This window comes from Tinamus guttatus, unplaced genomic scaffold (genome assembly GCF_059628265.1).
Source record: "Tinamus guttatus ecotype Peru unplaced genomic scaffold, ASM5962826v1 Tinamus_guttatus_pri_ptg000510l, whole genome shotgun sequence".
NCBI lineage: Eukaryota > Metazoa > Chordata > Aves > Tinamiformes > Tinamidae > Tinamus > Tinamus guttatus.
The window spans coordinates 381,572-407,887 of NW_028289044.1; the positions used below are offsets into that span (position 1 = coordinate 381,572).

Below are 26,316 nucleotides of genomic sequence, written 5' to 3' on the forward strand. Positions count from 1 at the left end.
TTAGATTATTCATAGCTCCAAATAAAACTAAGCCCGTGTTTTGAAACACCAATTCTGCACACAAATGATATAGCTCATTCTTTTCATAAGGCATGTTAAATAGATTTTAATTCAAATGTTAAAACATTTTATACTGCTCTGTCAGAATTAAAAACACTACTGCAAGGTTCACAAAAACTATGCATGATCTGCAGAACATAATCACCATTACAGTGTAGCCACTCACAGACACACACTTGTGAATATATATGTATACGAGCGTACTAGGAAGATCAAAAAAATCTGTTTTGTATGTGACCTTAGTCACGTAGATAACAAAATGTATGTTTAACCCAGTACTTATATATTGCTTACACAATAACTGTACTTTCCTCCTTTTTCAGTGAATGATCATTTTTGCTGCGCAGTAAAATTGTGTCCTCCAATCAACCGCATACAGTAATGCTGAAATCATGACATACATGAAGCAAGTGTAAGGGACAAAATCCAGGGATGGCAGAGGTTTAGAATTCCAAGGAGTTACAGGAGGTGATGAATTTATCTACTGATAATTTTATCTAAAGGCTAATTTGTATCCAAATGCAAATAGTAATTTTAAAATTTAATTTAGTGATTCTATTTCTCATACATGAACTTCATGTGTATAAACCTATCAGATGAAAGTCCTATCTGTATGTTGCATTGAAATTGCGGAATCATAATAAGGGAAGTTTATTCTTACTTAAAATCTGAACTAAAGCAGATTAAAGCTCACCCAAGGTCCATGTATTGCCCACAGAAAGAATGTTGTTTCAGGGTAGCTTTACAAATCTTCCTGTGCAGCCAAAGGATGCGGAACAAATTAAGTGGCATATTACCTTGTGTGGAAAGATTACATTTCAAAAATCCTGACATGTAATAAGCCAAAGATTTCAGCAGGTCTTTTATCTAAAAGAATATGTCTCCTAACATTTGCATTAGTTGCTGCACCTGGGCCATTTATATTTTAAAGATCTTAGCTGAAGAACAGACCCTGTAGATAAGACTCTTCACTCCTGCAAAGGTCCCTCGGAGTGAAGATGCCCAGATGACTCTTTGAGCTTGCTTCCTTCATTAAAACCAGAACAGGAAACTATTTTTAGCAATTTTAATTAGTCCTAAGCAGTATAGACTAGCCTCTGTTACCCTTAATTATACCGAGTGGTATATTATTTCATAAAAATACTGAGTGTTTCTACTGCTGGTTGCCTCTAGTGGAAGCAGAGGTAAGGAAACCACAAATATAACCCCATGTAAGCAGAGGCAGAATACAGTCTTAGATCTGCTGAGGTCATTGGGAACTCATTCTTGAAGAGCTAACAAGCTATCAAAAACATAATGTAAGGCCTTTTCAGTTACCTCTTAACAAATATGAACAGTGATATCTTACATGGAAAGAGTTTAAACGGTTGCTTGTATGGTTCACAACACAAGTCAGATCTGTCTTTGAATGCCTTAAAGTTACCGCTCGGGATGTAAACAGGTTCCCAAGATCTTGAGCTTGGTCCAACAAGTGACATCGAGCGGAGAGGTGTCTCTCTCTCGACCAGGGCAGGCAACTTCCATGACCCCAGAACTGCCATCCTGATGAGGGATGTGGCCAGCATGCCCAAGCCCCGTGGTAGTGTGCAGATCATTAACACGCTCAGGCCATCCCCTGCTCTCCATCCTGCCACCTCTCACTCTTGAAATACAGGATTCCCTGCTGCCCCACTCCCTGCTGACCGTGGACATGCAGTGAGGGCTCTTTCTCATTCCTTTCTACAAGGCAGCTCTGCAGTCTTCCTCCTGCTGTCTGAGCCAAGGCACCGAATACACATCACGCTCAGCCCATCGCTAAATTATTTCTTAGCTAGTGAAAAATCTCGTTGCTCAAACTCCCTTGTCTTTGAGTTTCTTCACCCAAACTTCATATGCATCTGTGGAACAGCTTCTTAAGTAATGGCAAGCAATGAAATTCCCCTTTTTCCTTCTCTGAAAATCCCCCGTGCCTTACACAAACCAGCGTCACTGATTGCTTTCCACAGGTTTTCTGTATCACAATGTTTTATACTGTACTGTCGCTGTCAGTAAGTCCTGTGCAAGTTTGGTGAAATGGTGCACAAATAATGCAAAATGCTGAACGTGTGCTTCAATCTGATTCGTGCATGGGCAAAACCAGTGGCTCTCCATTTCTAAATTCATATTGCTGAGCTGCTACACCTACTGTTTACTGTTAGAGTGAGCCAAGTCCCTTCCTGTCCTCTCTTGCAAACAAGCTGGCAGAGAGCCACAAGCTGGGAAGGCTAAATGCAGACAGCATGTTTTACCTGTACAACATTGTTTTCAGCATTTTCTAGTTCTTCTATGCACAAGATGACATAACAGGTCACACTGAACTGAAAAGAGCTTAGCACAGGGTCTTTCCTTCTTTAGAACATCTACAAATAATGATTTGTTAAAAATACAAATCCTAATGTATGCAAAAATCTCTAACTGCCTCTGGATTTGGCTTTGTCTTTGTGTCGGAATAATAGAAAAAAAATATTTACCTAAACAATTCCCAACATCATAAATTGTTGTACTCCAAGGAGAGTATTAGGTACTCATACAGCAAGTCATTAAAATAATCCTAATATGGAATGAATTAAGATTCACTTCCACAGTTCTATTTATTTTTATATGCCTAAATGTAAAAAAGGCTTCTTGCACAGCATATTCAGATGTTCTTCTCAATCCCATTTGTTATGAACAATTTCTGAGTAGTTATTTTAAATGATCCTCAAAAGATGCTCTATGTGTTTGGTGGAGGAGGCAAATAAATCTACCTCTTTAAATTTTATAAAAGTATAAGTTTACAGAGAATATATGTTATTACCTTTATACTAAGAAGTAATATGTTAAATTCATTGGTGGACTTTACAACCCTGAACAATCACATTCCTTTTAGCTGTATATTTATGAAAAACAGAGTGCTATGATACAGGGTGCATACAATGCAATTAAATACATGTTCTGCACCTCAAATCAACTCTGTCTAATCAAATTAATTTTTGGAGTTATCATGAGTGGAATATTGTTTTCAGAAGTATGGCTATTGTCATACAGAGTGAGTGATCACTATTTTCCAGAGTCAGCCTAGTGAAGAGAGTTTGGGTCTCCAAATAATTAAAGGAGTCTGTCTTGAAAAGAGAGTAGCCAGAACTTTACTGGCAAGCTAATACTGTGAACATCAAGTCAGGCTGGAAAATAAAAGTTATTGTTTTTAAGACATAATTCTATCAACATAAAAATCAATTAAAACTAAATATTTAAAAGATCACTATATAAAAGGTTAGAGCATGACGTAACTGTATATAACTGAAATATATAGCTTAAAAGAGCTATATTGGAAGCCATCCTAGTGTCTTTATTTTTGAGATATGTGGGTTTGAGTTTTACAGAAGTGAATTCTCAAATTAACTCTGTAGATTTCTGCGTATTTGCTTCAAACTCCTTATGACTAAAAATACTGATTAATTTTTTCTTTTCCTGCCTGAAATTAAGAATAACTATACCGCTCATCCTAATGGCAGTGCAGAACAAGACATCTACACGTAGATAACACAGCACTTTGTAAAAGCAAATGGCACGAATTTTGGCATACGTCCGTGTAGCGGCCCTTCCTCAGACAAGTGACACGGGGACGTCGTGCGGTGCTTGCAGCTGGTTCCTGCAGGACGTGTTTCTGAAGGCACTCGGCGGCGGCTGCCTGCTGACTTCGACACAGAGCGTCTTGCAATCTTCACAGGCTACCTGGCTGAGTTAAAGTGCAGCGAAGTGTTGGTAGGTCCATCCTCACTTTCACTTTGAGTCCTTAGTTGACGCAATTCTTTGCTAACCTTCTGTCGCTTTGTCTGATGCTCTTTGCAACGTTAATGGTGACTTCTTTTGTGGGCATTTTCTTGGTGTCCCGCTTGCTCTGTGGAAGTGTTGAACAGTACAATGAGTCCCACACTGACAGGACAAAGAGTCATCACAAGAATTTGTGGAAACAGCTCTAGTTAATAAACACAAAGACCTGACAGCCTTCACACACCACTACAATGTGGAGCAACCGCGGCATTGAGCATGGAGGTAAGCTTCTAGGAGTACCTTCAAGGTTATGGATATGAGCATGCTTTGGATCAACACGTTGGGCTATAAATAAGCATTTTTGCATGTGTCTTTCAAAAGCAAAGCAAAAAAGAAAAACTGCTTTCAGCTCAGAAATGGTTTCCTTTGACATCATTAGGAATTGAGTGTGACTACCCTGGAACGGAATTTTCTCTGCTTTCTTATGGTTTCTGAAATGAAAATACAGTTTCAAAACAGCATTTAATTCTGCTTGCATGCAAGACTTCAGCACAGTATAAACCTTCCAGATTTCCATCAAATAATTTCCAATATTCAAAATAGTCTCTTCAAGGTAAGAAAGCACATCCTTACTCTAAATTTATCCTTCTTCACATCCTAGTGTGTCTGCTTGATGCTTTAAGCAACACATTAGAATATGCAATAAATTGGATAGGTCCATCAGAGCACACTTGTAATGTAACAACTTGTAATTGGGCTGATATAAACACAGAGTCGGGTTAAGTGTTCTTGATCATTGCATCTCAAATGTTCATGAGACTATTTGTAAATGTAAATAATGCCAGGTAAATTAGGAATAATTTACCTGATAAATAACTCCATGTAAACATTCACTGACTTCAGTGAAAGCTACAGTTATTTATCTGGAGGCAAAAACTGGGAATCACGTTTACCAGGATGTATTTCTTCTCATTTCTGCAAGCCTAATTGTATCTTCTCCCTTACTAACTCATCCCCCAGCGTTTTTACCCACTCAGTGCTTCTCTAAAGACTATCTACATGATGAAATTCAAACTAGGCTACTGTCATGCATTGCAGTAAATAAGCTGGATACCACCTTTGTTCTTTACTATTACCATGCCTTCACTGTTGTTAGTTTTCATCAGCGACCTCTTTTGCATCAAGTCCTTCTCCCATTACCCTCATGAGAGGATACTAGGTGTAGCCTTGTGTCAAACCCTTTCCCATCCAACAACACAGATCATACCCAATGTTATGGTAAAGAAGTAGGATCCTCCAGAGCTTGAGCTCTGAGAAAATGAGATACAGAGAGGTAAAGCAATTTACCCCAAACTACCATGCAGGCTGATGGCAGAAGCCAAGTATGCTGAGTGCCGTGTGTATTATCCTGCATGGTAGGATAAAATCGGCATCTAGAGATAAAAGATAAATCATAGCCAATGTGAATATCCAGAAGAATAAAACACTCACATTTTGAGTTGTGGAGGGACAGTCACATTCTCCTCTCTAGCCACCTAAACTGTAGTTGCCCAAACTAAAAATCTACTCATCTTACACTTCCTTAAATCACGGAATCACAGAATCATGGACTCATTAAGGTTGGAAGGGCCCTTTGGAGATCACCTAGTCCAACCTCCCTGCACATGCAGGGCAGGGCACCTAGAGCACGTGGCACAGGGTGACATCCAGACGGGTTTGAAGATCTCCAGAGAAGGAGACTCCACAACCTCTCTGGGCAGCCTGTGCCAGGGCTCTGGCACCCTCACTGTCAGGAAATTTTTCCTTAAGTTCCTGTGGAGAAACAGAGATTCAGAATGGTAAATCAAAGCTTGAACCTGACTTACTTAAAATACTACAACTTGCCTACTGTAGGAACCAATGTTTCTTTTGTAAGTATAATAAAGTTAGACAAAATACCCTCCTTTCTTAGACATCTGCATTTAGATGCACAGAATAATCAAAATATCCTGCTTAGCATCAGAAACATGATGAACATATGGCTGTAACAGTATAAATATATGATGGAATGTGTCTTAGATAGAAGACTGAAGGATCAACCAAAGCCACAGGACCACGTCAGTAACCAGCCTGGGGTAACTCACTGGGTAGTACCACTCTGGACAACATTCTCTCAGGGGAGGAATTTGCCCTTATTTCCTAGTAAGTCTAAATGTAGAAGCAAATCTTCAATCAATTACAATTTTTTTTAAAAAAATTATTTCTTCAACAGTATGTCAGATATACAATACAATTCTCAATGTGGCCAGGTCTCTTACAAATTAGATTAATAATTACATTAATTCTGTTCTATCATGCTTAATATGACCAATTATTTTTTCTCTGTGGGCTAATGGTTACAACAGGCATTTATATTTTCATTTATAGCAAACCACCTGTGGCTCTAGATGTCATGTAGATGCAGAATGTGGAGTGGTACTTCTGGAGCTGCAATATCTAGTGGAAAGATACAGCATAATCTATGTCACTGGGGAATATTTCCAAACTTCGGGATTAATGGAGGGAAGATATTATACAATAACAGTTTAAAATAAGTGCACAGGGACCAAGAGGGGACACACAATTTATGGTGTTGTTGTAGGTGTTCCTGTCCCCACTATCCATGACACACAACTCTGGGAGGTTTTTACCACTTGAGGAACTGAGGAAGCAGTAAAACAGCTATGATTTTTGGATAACTTTAATCTGCAGCAGTTGAGCAGTTGCTACATGAACTATACAGCAGTGGAAAACTGTGAGAAATACGCAGGGTAGGCAGCTAGGATCTTGCACCAAAGCCTTTTGTTTTCATACACTACTGTTATGTTGGATGATTCTTCTGCAAAATACTAAGTAGACGAGGGGAAAGAGGACTGAGGATCTGATCCAGGCCTAAAAAGACTCCCACTGACTTCTTAGGCTTTGCATCCAGCCCTGAATGAACCTGGGTTTATGCAATGAATACAATTAAAACAAAGCAGTAATTAAGGAGAAATACAATCCCTTTCAGATTATTCACCAAAATGTCATGCACAAGCTGTGACATAGCTTGATTAAGTTGAAAAAGAGAAAGTGTAGGGTTTTTTTGTTTTGTTTTGCTTTCTGTAACAGGCATGCGAGTTGCTCCAACTGCAGAATGAAACGCCAATTTTATGGCCACTCAGGCTTGTCAGAGGCGCTGGGCTTGATCGGGCTCTGCCTGCGCTGCAGCTACTCTATCTATCCCAAAGTGTTTAATAGACTGCTGAGAGGAATATGGTCACGAAAGTCATCTTGACCTGCTCGAAGCTGGTCCTGAGCAGCACGGAGCGCCGCTGCGGCCCTACCTCTGCCGTCCGGAAGCTGCTGGGCCTCGGTGCCGCGGCCGGCGCGGCGGGTGCCGCGGCGCTGGCGCTCTGAGAGCCACCGCTGGCCTTTTTCTCCGTGCTCAGAATTCCAGTTGTGGCTGATGCTGTAGTTACACCCGTCTGAGTGGATTTTCCATCTTCTAAGATACCTAGTCAGGACAAACGAAATTATGTTGTTAATGCTACATAGCAGCTTGGCTACTGTGGCTATCCTCCCCATTTTATCACTTTTTTTGCAATAATGCAGGTCATAAAAATGCTTTATGGTGCTACAGTGACAGCATTCTACTTCTTGTTGTAAACTAAGGACTCAGGGCAGGCACAAAAAGGGGCTTCCTTAAATCTGCCTCAATTATGCAAAATGTAGGGCTCAGATCCGAGGTGAGACCACTGTGGACAGAGAGGGGGCTTGCTTTATGGACACAAATGTTTTTTAAAAGCTGAAGAAAGAATTCAGAAAAAAAAATAGGTTTTATACTATTTGTCTATCAATAACCAAAAAAAGTAATTAATTAGTATTTTCTTTCAGCTCTAGAAGCATGGATAAGGCATGTGCAGTACATTATGGTATTGGTCAGCCTAAAAGAATTTACGCATCTTATTACACTGGTAAAAATGAGTTATCACTAGTGGCAAGCCCTGAACATTCAACATGTGGTGGCAAAACCTGGTCTGAAATCCAAATATGGATGGATGGTGGGTGCATCACCACAGCTCTCAATTTTTTTTAAGCAAAGCTCATTTATAAAGAGTATTATGTTCCATATAAAAAAAGAAAACCAGCAACAAACAACAACGAACAGGCAATGCAAGCGTCAAAACAGCAAGAAGCAAGTATGCACAAGGGAAAAATAAACATGAGGAAGAACAATGAAAATTTACTGTTATTGCAATCATCAGATAAAATTACAGCGTCAAAATCCCTCACCACGAGACGGGTGGAAAATCAAGTACAGTATTACAAATACTAAAGATGAAACAGAGTAAGTGCTGAATTTTGTTCCAGGAATCCACAGGAAAATTGCTTTATCAATAGAAACACCAATAGCAGCTCACTAATGACCATAACTTAAAGAAATGAGCTAATTGGAATAGCAGTAGGCAGACTTGTCAAAATAGCTGTTCCAGCTGGAATAAGAGGAATCCACCAGATGTTTAGGGTCTTGTTACTGAAAATGTGCAAGGTTGTGTAAGCTTTTAAAAGTCTTTAAAGGTTTTTCTTTGCGTTATTTTTAAAGTTTATGAATTGCATTTCTACAATTTTGCCACTGTATTTCCCTAAGCAGTCAAAAGATGGTGTTAGAGTTTTCGTGAGCCAGTTGATCTGGTAGTTGCTGATCACCAAAACCAATACAAAACTATCTACTTCTTGATAGAAAAAAAAAAAGAAAAAAAAAGAAACTTTAAAATATTAAGCAATATTATACATTTAAAAAAAAAAAACCCTAAAAAGTACCTCAGTCTTTGGAAGCTACCTTTTCATGCTAGGTAATAAAACTCATGTTCTCATTCCTAAATCTATAGGTAACTCCCTGTAAAGCAACAGTAAACCTCAACTCTCCTGCATGTCCAGAAAGCCCATACCTACTCATACTGCAGATCCTCTACATTCCTGCCACATTACAGAACAAGACGATGAGAGGCAGAGAAGTGACCTGGTGCAGAACCATAAATTTTATAGACTGATCTCATGCACAAAATGGATTTTCAGGAAGGGAGATGGAAAGGTAACTAGTCAGGAGCGATAACTCTAAACCTAGTACGCAGTCACAGCACAGTCTGCTTATTCACCTTGCAGTGCAGCTGGGTGAGCAAGTTTGAGAAATGCTTTGAACAGGCAAAATGCTCCAGGCATTAAATACTAATTCCATTAATTGAATTGCAAACGTTTTAAACATATATGAATGATGAGATTTGCCTTCTGTGGAGTCATCCTCCTAAATTACTTCCCACCATGTGCCCCTATGGCCATCTGGCCTGCAGCTGAGCAGTCTTGTGAAACAGCTGAAGAGCAGCTTTGTTATAAAGCACAATTGCTCATTTATCAGACGATTGTGTTGCTCTTACAGTCTCTCACAGAACAATTTTCTTTCCATCAATACATTTCCAAAAGCTGATGGAAGATCTCATCCAGAAAATTGTATATTTGGTCCAGTTTTTGACCTGTGTTAGTTTGCAGCTTGACCATTTTTTGCAGGAATGAGACTTTTTCCCCCTTGTCAGAAATGAGGCAGACAGCAGCCCGTGAGCCTATCAGTATCACTCCTAGTATAACTTTCTACAGGTGATTTAGTGATCACCAACAGTAGGGTATCTTAGCAGTGTAAAAAGCTTTGTTATTTTATTCTGTCATTATCGTGTTTGCCACTTGGAAGTTAAGAACATCAAGGATAAAGACAATATTAAAGAAAACATCACAAACAGATTTGTCCCTTTTTCGATGGCAAATATTTTGCTGTTAGAGTTTGCCATAGTACATAAAAACAGAACAGTTAATTTTCCTCTGTGCAAGCTACCAGGAGGGTAATCCTCACATTATTACCTCCTGTCATTTAAACCAAGCTATCTTTCTAGGTATGCACAGCATCCTCACAGCAAGGGTTTGGTATCCTCCTGTCTTCCCCTGTCCAAATTTGTAGAGAGCTTCAGCAGAAATTTAAAGAAATGCCTGCAGTGATGCTTTCCTCCTCGCTTGCCTGCTCTCTGCTAGGACAAGCCCCTGCCAAAATCTGTGGGCCTCCTGAGGCCAGGAAAAAGTAGCTCCCACCACACTGCTCTGCCAAATTCATGTGTTTTATTTCTAAATGAACCTCCAAGCCTAGAATTTTCCTGCAGCTCTAGTCCCATATGCAAACTTCTGAGTGATTATCCAGCCTTCCCCAACGTAATGTGCCCGGGTTGTTGGTGATTCAGGGCTTGCCCCCATCTTCCCACTACGGGCAGAACCGGGCGGTAAGCAACAGGCATGTCCCTGCATGGAATCGGGTTTATTTAAGAAGAAGGTGCACAAAGTCTTTCAATGGATACAGGAGGAAGAGGCAACAGCAAGTAGAAATCCAAGTTGATCTTTCCAGTGAGAATTGAGCAAAATAATCTGTTCTTGGCTGCTCCCACGGCAGGGCTGCCTCCCTCCTTCCTGCTCCCAGCTCTGCAGGCTGCACCAGCAGCTGCGACTCTTGCCTCTCCTACTAGTGCAACGCCAATCCTTTAGGTTGCTGTTTGACAAACGTCTCTTTCAGCAGAGAGAGAGAGAGAAAGAGGAAGCAAGAAGGAAGGGAGGAAGGTTTATTTTTGATTCAGACCAATCCCTCAACTTCATTCATCATCCATTGATGCAAGGAGCTCTACTGGCACAACTCAGAAGGTAGACAAGAATGGAAACAAGCAGCTTGGGTTGGTGCAACTACCAAAAAAATCAAAACAAAATAAAAAACCCAAACCCACTCATCCAGCTTCACTTTCTTCTCACCAAGAAAATGCCTGCTGAGCTATCTAAACCATTCACTGCTTCCAACTACCCTTTATCAGGGGACATTTGTTTCATCCTTGGAGCCTAGAGCCACCAAAGATTTTAGGAGTAGAAATAATGTCCAAAAAATGGCTAAAGAAATTTCTTGTACAGACTACAGAGTGATGTGTCTGACTAATTACAAAGACACCTATATAAAGTTTTTTTTTTTCTCTAAAGCTTCTTTCACTAAGATATCTAAGGATTTGGTCTCGAACTTTCATGTTGTGTATTTTCAAATTCAAAACCAGAATAGTTTCAATTTTCAAATTCGAAACCAGAAAAAAAAAGCAGCACAGATTTGCCCAATCTTTCTGCTAAAAAGATGGCATGAAATTACTATCTTTTGTTCAAATTTTCCAAAGTATGAAAGTTTGGAAAATGGAATACAGACAATATACAAAAATATACAAAAATATACAAAAATAAATTCTGCTTATTAAATTTTAGAAATCAAAGCTAAAATCTAGGATACCTGGATGTGCTTCATCTGTTCCACCGTCGAAAGGGATATTTCAGGAAAGATTTAGAATTGTATTAAAACATAATTAAAGGAAAGTTGAGTAAAATGAAAGTTATCTCAATGCAAGCATGAAACCTAGCAAGGAAGAAACCTGGCAAGATTTAACCAATCTGTCTGGAAATACATATAGCATGTGAAGAAAGGCATGCTAAAGGCAATATAAACTCCACAAAGTGAACAGAACATGACAATTCTGACTATTAGCACAAAAATAAAGTGATTGGTATTTTTAAATTGCTCACAAAAAAAAACAGTAATATTAGCTCTCCAAGAACTGCAGCTACCATAATGTTGAATACTTAACTCCCAGTAGGACACCAAGTTTTTCCAGTCTTTCTGGGATAGCCTCCTACTCTCTTCACTGTAGCCCTAATGAAAAATCCAATGTGTTCAAGCAAACATCAAAATTTGATTTTATCAGGAAGATTCTGAACATTTCAATGATCCTCTTAATTCTATTCCCGCTCTAAAACTGCCTTCATTAATTAGCCATAGTTACTACTGACAAGATTGTTTGTCAGGATCATCCAGTCTGTATTACAGATTATAAAACAGTACATTAATCACTACTAGTTAATCACCCTTAACAACAGGATAGAGAGCTTTTCATAACCAATTCTTAAGTTAACAATACTGATTAAAGACACATTTCATTTCTCAAGTGACACTTGAGAAGGCCATGTTAGTTCACCAATGTTTTCAGCGGGAAATCCAAACATGATGCTCCTCCTCTTTGCTGGATGTACCAAAGAGCTGTCCTAACTTCTTCCCAGTTTCTCCCTTTCGATCTCACTGCTCTAAGGGAAATACTCACCAAATCTCATCCCCCACCACATTCTCTGAGGCCTCTTTGGTCTGTAACCCTAAGTTTTTAAAAGTTGAATGAGTTTTCAGAAATTCCCAGGCAGCAGCATGCCAGAAATGTGATCAGTATCAAGAGTTTTGGAAGGAGTTAACAAAGGTTAAGTTAATCTTAATAATCAGTTAACAATAAGTTAACCATAATAATCAGGTTTTTGTGGAGAAAATTATTACACTTGTGCTTGTCACTACATTTTCACACCTGATATTAAAGCATCAGAAGTGGGCAAAACTGGCCATGAATTCTGACCCACATAGTCTATAGATCTGATTCAATACTGTGGATCCTGAGCTGTCACGTGGGATAGTATTGAATAACAGGCATATATTTGTTTAAAATGAATAGATGTTGATTAGTATGTCCTATTTATATCTTTGGAACTGACCACAGACAAACCAGTAGGGTTTAATTTTCTGGTTTAGCAACACCCTTTCTATTTATCATAGCTGTTATCTCGTGAATAATGCATAGCATACTGCTTTATACAAATGTCTGCATAAGATAGTGGCACAGCGTGCTACAAAGAACAACTCTGAAAATATTCACCACTAAGAATGAACAAAGCTATTAAAATAGAGTTGCTTCCAGAGAAAAGATATATTTACTACCATTACTGAATTTCTTGCCTTTAACATTCCAGATGGACAGTAGGTATACAGAGCACAAATACTCGTCTTCTACAACTGCTTCTCTGGTCTGAAGCTACTTGTGTTTGGGGAAACCACACATCTGCAGGACTGTGTATGTATTTCTATTGCATAAACCAAATACAGAACGGATCCTATTAAAATAAAGGGAGTAAAGGCTGGGAAGAAAGGAAACTAAGTCATTTCCTCCCATGCAGAGGCCAGATGGTCGGGAAAACTCTAATGGATTCTTTTTTCCCAACAAGGAAAGGCTTAGGATTTTTCAGCCATAGCAGAGTGAGTTTGTAAGCCAGAATGAAGGATCCAACCGATCTGCAGAGGGAAGACCCGTTGTAGGAGGAAAATGGCATCAGAAACATGGTTTGTATCGCTGGATCCCTGTATTGCCCAGCCATTCAGAGAATCCCGAATGACTTATCCGAACTCTAACACAACATGGATTTTCGATGGAGAAGCAAAACAAACCACTTGCATCTTCCGCATGTTCTGCCCTGGCCATCAAAATTCTGTGGAGTTTCTTTTTAGAGATGTCCACAGAGTGTTTCCCTTGCCCGCTGGGGAAGAGGCTCTGTGCATTGAATGCTCATGTGAATCCAGCTCGTGCCAGCAGCACAAACTGCCTCTTCATTTTATGTTTAGAAAGAACCTGCTTTACTTTCAGCGCTGAAGTAAACAGGGAATAAACAAGAGCCATATGAAGCAGTCTATATTTATGCAAGACAAGTTGCTATTAAAAAGCAGAAGGCGAATCAAGCTTGGCTCCTGATCCTGGCACTAGACTCATGTAGATATTCCTCTGCAGCCTGTCAGGCACAGGAGACTTGTGAAATTTTGCTCTTCTGGAAGATGAGCTCCAATGGAGCCTAATTCAATATTGAAAAAAATGACTTATGATGAATATACTTAAATATAACAACACGAATACTGGAGTTCTGGCAAAACTGGGAGATCAAGCACTACATCTTTAACTTTCTTGGTCAGAAGGCCTCCTTATTTTCCTGCTTTTTGTTGCTTCACTTCTGAGCATAAGATGATTGAGGTTCCTATACAGCCATATGTTTCAAGACTTCTTTCATGAAATGAGGCAAGGTGGTTCTTTGATAAATTAGAAGAATTTTGAAAAGATGCTAGAATTGGAATTTAACATACACCTATGTAAATAAGCTCATGATACATAGTTCTGAAAGTCAGATCTGAATTTTTATTATACTAAGATTTCTATTAGAGAATATTTAAGCATTCTAGCCAGACAAGTAAGACACAAAATGAACAGTGTTAAAGACGCAAGCCTTGCTATTCCTTGGGTGGTCTCATTTCTTAGGTATACCTGCATGCATGCTGCTATAGTTTGCATGTTGCTCTAGTTTCATTTCAATTTAGGACACAGCATCATGGTACAACTATCTCGCAAACAAGCTTAACAATGCTGGAACCCCAATTATAAACATTACAGCTGCGCACATACACACCCCACATATGAAAACCGAACATGAAAATTTCATTTATTCCAAAAAGAAAATGCACATGGGCATCAATTTTTAAGAATGTGCCTTTCAGGAAAAAAAAAAATCCAACTTTGTTTTTAGATTTCTTGACTAGTTATATTGCACAGAAGTTTGAACATTCTTAAGACTCAATGGTAATTTCAAGGAGTTGGAGGTTTTTCCAGGGCTGAGTAGTAAAATTGCTAAATACTTCAAGTTTAAACTATGACTTGTTAATTGGAGAGTCCTTAAATTAGTTTGCAAAACTGTAACACTTAAAATATTTTTGTATCTGTGAGAAACTTTTCAAAGACTAAATCCTCACCATAAGGCTGGCAAACATTACAGCCCTCATTTTCCTGAGGAAAAGAGAATTAAATTTCTCCAAGTCCATATGCTATAGTCTATTTATTTACCCTTTCCCACTTAGATGGCCACATACATTCAGGAAGCCACGTCCTCCTCCTCTATAATTCAAAAAGCCTCTGTTGCCTCCAGGCTCTCTGTGGCCTCCTCTACTTGGCTGTATCCCAAAAAGCGAATTAAAAGGATTCATCAGGGCAAGGATAGGAGGAGATACAGCAGGAAAAGAGTAGATATCATTAAGCCATGTTAACTTCTCCAGGTATCTTTGCAGGGCTTAGGAAGCACCAGTTTCACAGCCTAGAACATAGTGACACAAATGGCTCCATTATACTGTATGTCAATTCATTATAAGAAATTATGCCATGCTCTGAATCAGAAGCAGGGACTTCTAAACATCTTACCTGGCAGGGCTTGGGTTACTACAGTGACTGTTTAAACAAGTTGAAGTAGTCGTAAGGATTTTGCATACTTTATGTGTTCTACAAAGTTGGCACAATTAATATGCAACTTTGGAAATGGTTCCCTCTTCTTGTTACTGGCTATAAAGTGTTACGAAAAAAAATGCTTGCTGAAATTCATTCAGTGCTTCATATAGCCACAAGAACTCCCTTCTGTTTAATTCATTGATTATTTTCAGGTAAACAGGAGTCCATTTGCCTTATTTGGTGACCAGAAAAATATATTTACATTATGAGAGATCAGAGCTTTACACACTCCCATACCAAAGCTTTATAATCCTGAGCAAATGCTGCTCCTTAAAATCTGAGCACATTGTCTTGTCAGCACCCACAACTCCAGAACATGGAAGTGTGCTTGATCCCAAGGTAGTGCACACAGATAAAATATGTTGCCCCTTCTTCTTTGTAGGGATCTCAGAGGCTCTCTTGTTTTGGAAGCTTGCAAGATTTAAAGAGTTATCACCATCTCCGAACCCTAGGTTTTCCTGATTCAAAGTTCATAGTAATGAAACCTGTGAAGGGAAAGATAATTTCATGCTAGAATTTGGGAAAAGCTCAGGTGTGTGGTAGGTAGGGAAGGTTTGAAAAGGTTTAGTGGTAGCTGGTCTTCAAGAAGCCAACTCTGGAAGAACTGAAAGGTTGCAATGGCTTAGAGCAAGCCAAAGGGCATCAATCAAAGGATTCTGCAATCACATGGAAAATAGACTCCAAAAATAAATTAGGTGAATGGAGTTCATCTGAATCCAGAAGGGAAGATAAGAAGTATAAACTCAAACAAACTGTAATCAGAGTGCTAGGAAAAAATCTAATGAGCTGAGGAGAACAGTTTCACAGATAAAGGGATGTATTTTAATAACTTGAACTGGAATGAAGAATTGAATTTTCACTATCTAATGGGGTAAGAATTGGCAACCTTTTGAAAACAGCCTTCATATACAGGGAGAGGTCAAAGATGTCAAAGTCTCATTTTTATTTTACACCTGGGAAAATCATGAGATGTAATGGACTAAGTGCTTTACCAATGCCACACTATTTGCCAGAGGCAGATATGAATTCAGAAGCAAAAACCCTACACAGACAGAGCAAATCTGCAAAGTATGTCTAATGATAATGCATTTTAGAAATACAGGTAGTGCATGGATCTCCACATGCCAGAACACATTTAGGTTTCAGTGCTGCCAATGAAAAACTCACCTTGCCCAGTGACGAACTCTATGCACAACACCTTACATTGTGGATGCCTAAACTAAGTCCCATCAGCCTGCTTTCCAGAGGCTCTTTCTTTTGGCTCGGTTCCTGTCCAAACCTTTCTTTAAAGGATAAAAAAAGAAGTTCCTATTATAAAAAATCCTAAATGGAAAATAAGCAGCAGATGGTTCCTCTCTCAACCATCCTTACTACAATTGGACCTACCACGTTTTTAAGAAAGGCTCTGAACAGTGGCTTGGATTTGCGTGTTCACATGGTCTCTCCTGAGGTATGTGGTAATGCAACATTTGTCATCATGTTCTTAGAACAGTTTCCACTACAGAAATGGAAGTGTCATTATCTAGCTAATCAAACAAGGAATTTTAAGATAAATATGTCATTGCAATTAATTCTACAAAGGAAAAGTAAAAAACTTTATGCAGACTAGACAAATACCTATTAAAACATCTAAATAGCATGGAAAGTGAGATGAAACGGCTCTTCAGTTTTGCTCACCAAGGATCAACAGCTGGATATCAAGGCTAAGGATTCCAAGTAAGACATTAGATGTTTGTTTTGTATATTTGAACAGGAATGACTAACTACTGGCATAGTTTATAAAAGCCTAGGCAAGCTGCCAACCATTGGAAACTGGTAAATTAAGACTGAAGGGTTCCCCAAAGATGTATTCTAGCCAAGGATTTGAGAAACACCAGTGGGATTTATGGCAGCTGACCCCTTCCAGCGGTACAATTTACAAATATACAAAAGGATATTGTTGACTTGACTGGTTCACAGCATGATTAAAATGCTCAGATGCTTTGACTGAAGACGTTCGTACATGTGTGAAAGTTATCACTCACATTTAGTGCTCATTCTAAAATGAGGGTAGTGGCAGTATTAAAACCTAATGTTGCAGCCGTTAATGACCTATTAAATAAATCTATGAGCAGTTTTTTTTCATCTTCTCTTGAGTGCTAAACACTCAGAGATCAACTTTATGGAAGTAGCAGAAAATAATAATTTCAGCCCTGCAAATGTTAGTTATAACCCTTCTGATGGCACTCATGTGGGAAATACTAGCAGTTTATGACAACAATTACAGTCTGAGAGGAAATGAGTGGTGCAATAGCCAGCTGAAACATGTAGAAGCAGAGATACACAATATGTATTGCTAGGAAAATGGAAGGCTAAGAAAGTCGGTCACTAGAGGGATGAGTTGATTGTTTTACTCCTCGGTAGTTGCCAGCCACCCAACCCAAGGCTACCCCAGACACACGGTCTTCCAGAGGGATGGAGGGGCTTGGCTTCACTTCTGTTTCTTCAGATGCTTAAAACACAACGCTCAGGCCCTTGAACAGCAGGGCAGAAACAATCTGGCTGGTCTCAGTGAATTAAAGGAAAACTTAAAATGAGAAATCCTGCAGGCAGCCTACAGCTACCAACACTAACCAGTGAAACGGCACTTCCCCTTTTACCTAATTGTTTTACTCTTAACATCTTCTCCTGAACAGAATAGAAAAGGCAAGTGTGAGAATCTTATCATTTGTCAATTATGACAGACATCGTTGAGAAAATCTTGTTTATTATGGACTCCTTATATACGGCCTTTTGCATTTATTAAAGAATTCAGTTAAAAATACTTGTACAGATGGTGTGATGGGTGGATGGCCCATCACAACATATAAAATATCACTGACTTTATTGAATCAGAGCAAAATTCTCATTGAAAAAAGCTCATTGAAAAATATGATCACATACCAAATGGTCATGTTGCAAACCAGCAACAATCCCTATCCAAATGATTTATTTGCCCTGCATATTATATCAAATTACATTTGTTTCTGTAATAGTCCTCTCTATCACAAAAAAAGTAAGCATGTGTGCTCTCTGCATTAGTAGAGCATTTGCTGTTCTTAAAAGTAAGTAGACGTTTACTTTTGGGAGGTGGCTCTGCTGATTCAGGAATACAAAAGGGTAACACCCAAGTTTGCTCATGGTATATTAAAATACTGTTTTGCTTTCAACCTATATTTCAGTATCAGTTCTGAAATGATATCCATAGCTAAGGGAAGTTAGACAGTATTAAATTATTAAACTATAGCAAAGATGGAAATATATGGATCCACAGAATTAATAGCAATGTTTCAGCTGAAATATAAATATAGTTATTGCAACAAGTTCTATCAGCTGAGTCTGATTTCTCCACTATTTTCCGTGGCAACATTCTATAGTAAACATCAGTTTTGGTTAATGTTGGGATTTGTGACTGGATTCTACATGGAGTAAAATACGTGTGAAGAACAAAGAATAGAAATGAGTTGTTTCAGTTCAGTGGCTTTGCTACCATCATTTATCACACAGATTATCCATTTAGAATGATCGAATAGAATCATAGAATGCTTAGGGTTGGAAGGGACCTCTAGAGATCATCTAGTCCAACCCCCCCTGCACACGCAGGGTCACCTAGAGCACGTGGCACAGGACTGCGTCCAAGCGGGTTTGGAAGATCTCCAGAGAAGGAGACTCCACAACCTCTCTGGGCAGCCTGTTCCAGTGCTCTGGCACTCTCACTGTCAAGAAATTTTTCCTTAAGTTCCTGTGGAACTTTTGCTGCTTCAGTTTCTGGCCATTTCCTCTAGTCCTATCAGTGGCCACCAGTGAAAAGAGACCAGCACCATCCTCCTCACTGCCTCCCTTGAGGTACTTCTAGACACTGCTCAGGTCCCCTCTCAGCCTTCTCTTCTCCAGGCTGAACAGGCCCAGCTCCCTCAGCCTCTCCTCACAGGGCAGATGTTCCAGGCCCCTGATCATCCTTGTGGCCCTGCGCTGGACTCTCTCCAGCAGCTCCACATCCCTCTTGTCCTGTGGAGCCCAGAACTGGACACAATACTCCAGATGCGGCCTCACCAGGGCTGAGTAGAGGGGCAGGATCCCCTCCCTCGACCTGCTGGAGACGCTCTTCTTAACACACCCCAGGATCCCATTGGCCTTCTTGGCCATGAGGGCAACTGCTGCCTCATGGTCAACTTGTCGTCCACCATGACACCCAGGTCCTTCTCTGCAGAGCTGCTCTCCAGAAGGTCGGTCCCCAGCCTGTACTGGTGTCTGGGGTTATTCCTCCCCAGGTACAGAACCTTGCACTTGGCCTTGTTGAATTTCATGAGGTTTTTCACCGCCCAGTTGTCCAGTCTGTCCAGGTCCCTCTGGATGGCAGCGCAGCCCTCTGGGGTATCGGCTACTCCTCCCAGTTTTGTGTCATCAGCAAGTTTGCTGAGGGAAAATTTAATTCTATTATATTCCTCTATTGCTATTTAATGTTCTTTGCCATTCCCTGACTCAGACTGAAGCAGAGATATGATGTGTTCCTGCCAAAAATTATTCCTTTCCCTGTTTCAGGGGAGGAGTACGGTTGGGCTGTGCGCTGGCGTTAGCCCTCTCCTGTCCCAGTGAGATTTGCCACCCGTCTCGTGCAGAGATGGGGGGCAAGAAGTTTAACTAGGCAATGCTGAAGGGTATGGGAATGATTAATTCCTCTGAAACTGCACTAGTTCTTAGCTTTTTGAGTGCTTTAACGCATTTAATGCTTACTTTGATGTTTGGTATGAGGTACTTGCACTGTTTGCACTGACAGAGTTTTATGTATGTGTTCTTCCACGGGTACAGTGACCTCCAGGTGCCATTTAGAAGGAAACGCTTTCAAGAACAGCCTTGTCAAGCCATCCCTTTAAGAAACTGATTCTCAAAGGATTCAGAACCCAACCCTCCTCTTACAGATATGTAAGCATCTATACAAAACCAACTCTGCGAGCAAGTTTTACATACATAGAGTGTCTATTACCTACCCATGTAAATCTCAACATACTCAGAAAGTCAGTGTACAAGTAGACACATAAGACAACTGCTTTCTGAAAGCTACATGGCAGATACAAAAACTTCCTCTCCCTACTCTCTATTAAACGCCCCACCTGCTAGTCCTTTCTTCATCTTTTTTGTCTGGTTTTAAAGGGTTTCTTCAGTACAGGCCTTCAGAATTTAGTAGCAGTTTAAATTTAGATAATAATTAAATAAAAGTCCAGAAACAATAGTAAAATGGTATCCTTAAGATGGTACCATGCTGTTATATCCAAAATTGAGATTAAGGAGTCATATAGACTTACTTAATGTTCATTATGGAAGGCACTCTGTTTTTACAATAATTCTGAACTGTAAGAAAGTTCTTTCAAAAATATCACATGCTAGAATCAGTGCTATAATCTATTTCTTAAACGTATCAGATTTTGAATCAACATGTTAATAAACAAAATTGTAACGCGCTTAAGAGCACAAAGAAATATTGATCTAAACTTATTACACATTAGCAAAAAGTGATCACTCTGGCTCTTAAGCCAAAACAGAGCTATTTTATTAGGTGTTTCTTTCTCTTGCAGTCTGATTTACAAGCAACAAGCTGCTGCACAAAAGCTCTTCGTCCACAACCTGATGGCAGTTTATTCATCCAAGTTAAAAGTTTGACTTTCTGTAAGTGCAGCAAGAGACATGGCAGATGATTGCTGCTGTGGTCAAAACCACCACCAGCCTCTGCTGTTATGGCAACCACTATTGAAACAGCCCCATTATTTTTTTACAATTGCTTTCAGTCTCTCCTACCATAAAGCAGCACAGGAGAGAAGCAATTTTCAAGAACTTGTGCATAAAAGGCTGCCCTTGAAATGCTGTGCTCTGTACGACTGCGCTGGAGCTGAGGCCATCCGCAAAGCGAAACCCGGTCTATGAAACCTTGCAGGGTTGTCAGTAATCACAGAAAAGCAAAGCAGAGGCACGCTTGTCATTTAACTCGAGAATTGAGCCAAACAGGAATTGCTCACAAATGCACAACTATATTAAAGGCAGTCACGGCAGACTAAGTGCTTACCAGCAGATTGCTAGACACTTAGAAATCTTTTTCTCCTATTCTTCTCAAGGGGGTACTTAACAAGTCCTCACAAGGGACTCCATCCTGCTCCCTTTTCACAGATATTTTCTAAGTGATTTCAGAAGGAGCACACTGAACCTAAAGGTTTCATATGCGGCAGGCCATTAACCTCACCTTTGCTTATGCCATGATCACATTTTCCTCCAGGGTGCTTCAGTCTGCATCAAAACAAACTGTGGACTTTACTATAGAATTTGTAGCAAAAAAGTAGAATGTTTATAAAGCCTTAGCTAATACTGTGACTCAAGTAATGATTAAAAAAGTAATCAGATGTTCTATTAGACGAGACTCCGAACTGATATGAGGCACTTTGAACCATAATAAAAGAAAGCACATTTGTTAATACGACAGCTAATTTAGTCACTGAAAACCAGAAAGAAATAGAAATAACACGACAAAGTTCATTTTAGAAAAAATATTTAGTTTTATTGTAGTTGCTACTTAATGGGATTATAAAACACTTTGGTAATACTGGTTTCTGGTAGGAAATTGTGCATCTCAAGTTGCTAGCCTATTTATATATATATGTATATGTATACACACACACACCCCTACATATCTGTGTGCATGCATATATGTATAAACTAAAAAAGGTTTTATCCCAATATAATGCAGGAGAATAAACAAATGTGTACCAAGATACTTCAGTTTTCATGCAAGTTTTTCTTGTGTCCTCAGGAAGACTTTACTCTTAACAGCTCCGCTCAGCTGAATCAGTCTGTTTAAAGAGCAGGGATGTTGTGCAAAGGGTCACAAGGATCAAGGACCAGTTACCAAGCAGAAGTGGTTTCTTTTCCCTGCAATAGCCTGCACATGAGCTGAATCTCATGAAGAGTTCTTAGCTTACAAAGTGAAGGATGTGCTTGCAAGAAACTGCTGTTGTACAGTTTCTCTGTGAATACTCCTTTAACACCTTCCTTGCACTATATACAGTAAAGTTATGCCTTAGATTTTTACAAGGAAGTTGTTTGTTTGTACAAAAATTGAATTGTTTGTACAAAGAAACACAGATCACAATATCTTTTATTAAAATGGTTGCAGAAAAATCAAAGAACTGGAAAGATATTTTAAAAAATTAAAATAGGAATAAAGGAAAAGGAAAAAGAAAATATTACTTCATTTTAATTAAGAGTAACTACCAAAACATTGTTAGTAAAGATATGAACATTTTGCTACAAATATGTATCATTCTAGAGCACAAACACAGAAAGCTAAATATGCTGCTGGGCAAAGAGAAAAGGATATAATCAAAGCTTGGGGTGGGATTAGAATACTAAGATTACTATGAGAACTATCTACCTTTTCTTATGCCTGCTGATCCTATATATTGAATGTTCTTCTACACTCAACTGGGCATCAAAATGAAAAGGGGCAAATTCATGTTTAACAATTTTTTTCCTCCCCCCAACTTAATTAAAACATGCCAACACACACAGCCATTTTTTATTGCTTTTCACTTACTTTTTTCCTGTCTTCGCTTCTCTTTCCACAGAATTTCATCCATTTATTCCAAGAGAGGAAGAGGAGAGGGAAGAAGGGAGGGAAAAAAAAAAAAGCCAGCTTCATTCTGTCCTCCCCTGGACACTTTGGCTTGTCTCTCTACCTCTACCTGACTTCCTGCTCCTCCTCCTTTTCTACATAGCAGCTACAGAAGTTTCTTACCTCCATTTGTGCCAATGTCACATCCCATCTCCTGCTGTCCACCAAGGTATTCTTCTCCCCTATCTCTTCTTGTCTCTCACTCTTCTGTAGTTCTCTGTTCTCGCAATAAAACCATGCTGTTCTCCTTATGCAAGAGTTCCCTACTTGACCTCTTTTGCCTCTCCAATTGCTGCTTCCTCTCTCTCGCCCCTACCGTTTCACTGAATGATTTGATTCTAGCCACCAACTACCTCTCCTTATGCCTTTCCAGACCCTCTCCTGCATCAGGCATTACCCTGCAACAGCTCTTAAGGTACCTTTTGGGGTACTAATTAGGACCAGTGTGAATTCCTTAACCTGCTGGTTGCTACTAATGTGTCTGTGACTATCATCCTTTTTGATGCCTAGGTTTCCCTTTGTGCCCATCGCTCTGTCCTCTCCTCATTCTTCTCTAATCTCTTCTTCAGCATGTTGGCAGATAGAGCTTCTCTTACCCTATCAGTTTCTACTGGACTTGAGTGATGTCTTTTGTCCTCTTCTCCTTATCTCTGGCATTCTCATCTGCAAACACAAATTCAGTTATCACCTATTTCTATGCAGAATACTTACCGGTCTACCTGTATCATTGCCTATTCAGTATGAAATCTCAGTCTGACTTCTGTCTGTGACATTTTGTCATCAACTCAGACTAGCCATGGCTATGAGAACACTAAGTATTCCTACCGAGGCCATCCTTGCTATGTCCATCCTTCCCTGCTGCAGACAACAGCCACCCCTGCTGTTCCAGCTTACTGGCCACTACCATCTTGAACTTTACATTCCTTATTTTTTTTTTTTTAAATACAGCATTTTGTATTTCAACTCACCTTTAAATTCTCAGTTTCATATGTGGTTACTGCAATATCTTTTTTTATTGGCCTTTTATCGACCTTTTATAACTTCTCTTTTCCTTCCCTGTCCTACCTTGGTCACGTCAGGAGAGTCAGCTGCCAACTCCAGCTCTCCAGCAGCACCAACTTCTAGGTGTTTTCAGTCATGCACTTCCACAATTTCTTCCTGATACCTTGTAGCTCAATATGGATATCAGCAAAGCTACATTTTTTCCTTTTTTTTTTCCTGAAGCTGCCTATATGCAGTTAGTATTTTATATATGAATTACTATCTACTTGGGGCATCAGCCATCTTCACAACGCATCTATGTAAGGCAACGTCCAGCACGACGGTCCTTAACTGAAGCTTCCCGATACCATCATAACACAGAGTAAATCCTGGGGACGTTTTGACGCCCTTCAGCCCAGCTCATCCATCCTTCCCCTGCTGCAACAGCTCCAACGCACAACCGGGTGTGCGCCGTGGAATGGCTGGAATTGGGAAACCCCAACGGGAGCGCAGCGCCCGCCGCAGCAGCTCTCTTCCCCGCATCCCGCTGCGGGAACGCCGGCACCTCCCCGGTGCCTCCTCGTGCAGAACCTGCCTCCTGAGCGACTCGCTTGGCAAAAATCACCCAGAGCTCGGGACGCAGAAGCCACCCGCGGAGCACGGGGGCCCGAGCGAGCTCCCGGGGCACTCACCGGGGCGCGGGGCGGGCTCGGCGCCGTCGCCCTGCGGCGGGCTCTCCGAGTCCGTGTTGGTCAGCCAGGTGGACTCGGTCTCCCGCGTCCAGCTCTCGTAGTAGCGCGGCTCGATGGCGTCGGCGCGGCTCCCCCCGCAGCCCATGGCGCCTCAGAGCCCCGCGGCCATCGCGGCGCCCCGGCCGGCTCCGCGAACCCCGCTCAGCACCAGCACCACCCCATGGCCGCCCATCCGCCCGCCCCTCTCCGCCGCCTTTATGGCCTCCTGCGGCCTCTCCGCCCCCTCGCCGTCCCCTCCCCGCTCCCGGCACCTGCTCCCCGGCCGGCCCGGCCCGGCCCGGCCCCGCTCGCCCCAGCGCTCCGCGCCCGCGGGGCGGCGCTTCCCGGCGCCGAGGGGAGGCGGCTGAGGGGGCGCTGAGGGGAGGACACCAGGAGAGGGGCAGGGAGGGGACGGCGCTGCGGGGAAGGCTTTGGAGGGAGGGAGCTGAGGGGAGGACACCGGGGAGAGGGGCAGGAGGGGACGGCGCTGGGGCGAGGATGTGGAGAGCAGCAGCGCAGAGGAGGCTGGAGGAAGCTGAGGAGAGGGATGATGAGGAGACGTGCTGAGGGAAGGGGCACTGAGAGGAAGGCGTTGGGGAGAGGGAGCTGAAGACAGGGATGATGCGGAGAGGTGCTGGAAGGAAGGCTTTGAAGAGGGGGTGATGGGGAGTGTTGAGGGGAGGACGCAGGGGAGAGGGCTGGTGCCCGTGCTGTGATGATAGTTGTGCTGGGCAGCGCCAGGCCGGCCTCCCCTGCTCCAGCGCGGAGGCAACCCGAGGCCAAGCACCGGTGCCCATGGGGAGCGAGTAACCAGGGGAGAAGTCCTGCTCTGCTGCCGCTAACCGGAGCACTGGGCATCAGGAGGCAGGCTCAGCCCCACGGGGACGTCTGCGCGCTCCTTCCTTTTGGACGTGCTCCTCCTGGGAGCAGGGGTGAATAAACCAGACTACGTGCGCGACTCCTGCAAAGTGGAATACAACAGTGGACGCAGTGGTTTGACGTTGCCTTGAGTTGAATCAATAGCATTTGCCTTGCAAATAGCCACTCCTCAGGACCCCTAGTTGAAGATGGGTTAGCCTCAATGATGAAATATACTAAGAGAAACGTATAATAATATATAATAATACATAATATTGTATAACAAGAGAGAGAGGGAGACTTTATCCCAAAGCAATGTTTCTGTCATGCAGTAGTTTTATAGTAGAGTAACAAGCATGATCTTTTCACACACAAAAAAAATGCAGGATGCTATGTGTGCACATGAAGTGCAGGATTGTGTGCTGCCCTTCATGTAGTTGTCACACAGCTGTTCAGCTACAAAAGAATGTATGCAGCGAAAGCTCCAATTCTGATGATATATTATGAGTGTTTTAAGCCAGAACAATCTTTGGAATTGAAAGCTCTTGTTTCCAACAGGTGGTATAAGACCTTTAATCAACTGAAGTTATTCAGTAGGTCTTAGTTTTCCAACCCATCCATTAGCGCTTTGTGCTTCAGGAGTAATTCGGCTGAAGAGTATTCCCAGTATTGCTGAATCACCCATTACACTTCTCGAAGCAGCTGACTGTTTAGATGTTTGCAAGCAGCCTCTCAGCCAAATACTGACTCACGATGATCTTACTTTCCTACCGAGATCGCTCACAACGCGGTCTTGCCGCCGACATTTACAGCCCACATAGTTGTGTTACTGCGGATGCTTGGTCCTAATCTCAGTGAGACAGCTATCTGAGAGGAAGCAGCTACTTTTTCATTACTGTGATATCGTTTTATGTATTAATAAGACTTTTAATGGGAGTTCCAACAGAGATTTGATTTTAATCGGACTGCCCCAGCAGTGGATAGTCTCCCAAGTAATGGC

At 41.1% G+C, this 26,316-nt stretch overlaps 1 protein-coding gene across 1 annotated transcript; it reads right to left on the minus strand.

The window, feature by feature from the left end:
* Positions 1 to 2,928: 2,928 nt before the first annotated feature.
* On the minus strand, positions 2,929 to 24,599 carry BAALC (BAALC binder of MAP3K1 and KLF4). Its single transcript, XM_010225299.2, has 3 exons — positions 24,420 to 24,599; positions 7,176 to 7,345; positions 2,929 to 3,958 (listed from the first exon to the last, which is right to left on the minus strand). Exons 1-3 carry the CDS (start codon positions 24,562 to 24,564, stop codon positions 3,854 to 3,856), a joined length of 420 nt encoding a protein of 139 aa, XP_010223601.2. The 5' UTR covers positions 24,565 to 24,599; the 3' UTR covers positions 2,929 to 3,853.
* Between the last annotated feature and the right edge of the window lie 1,717 nt (positions 24,600 to 26,316).

Coding starts and splice junctions, on each gene's coding strand:
- BAALC (XM_010225299.2), bottom strand. CDS start 24,564: ATGGGCTGCGGGGGGAGCCGCGCCGACGCCATCGAGCCGCGCTACTAC. Junction 7,346..24,419: donor CGAGCCCGCCCCGCGCCCCG/GTGAGTGCCCCG, acceptor TGTCCTGACTAG/GTATCTTAGAAGATGGAAAA. Junction 3,959..7,175: donor GCAGCTTCCGGACGGCAGAG/GTAGGGCCGCAG, acceptor ACACTTCCACAG/AGCAAGCGGGACACCAAGAA.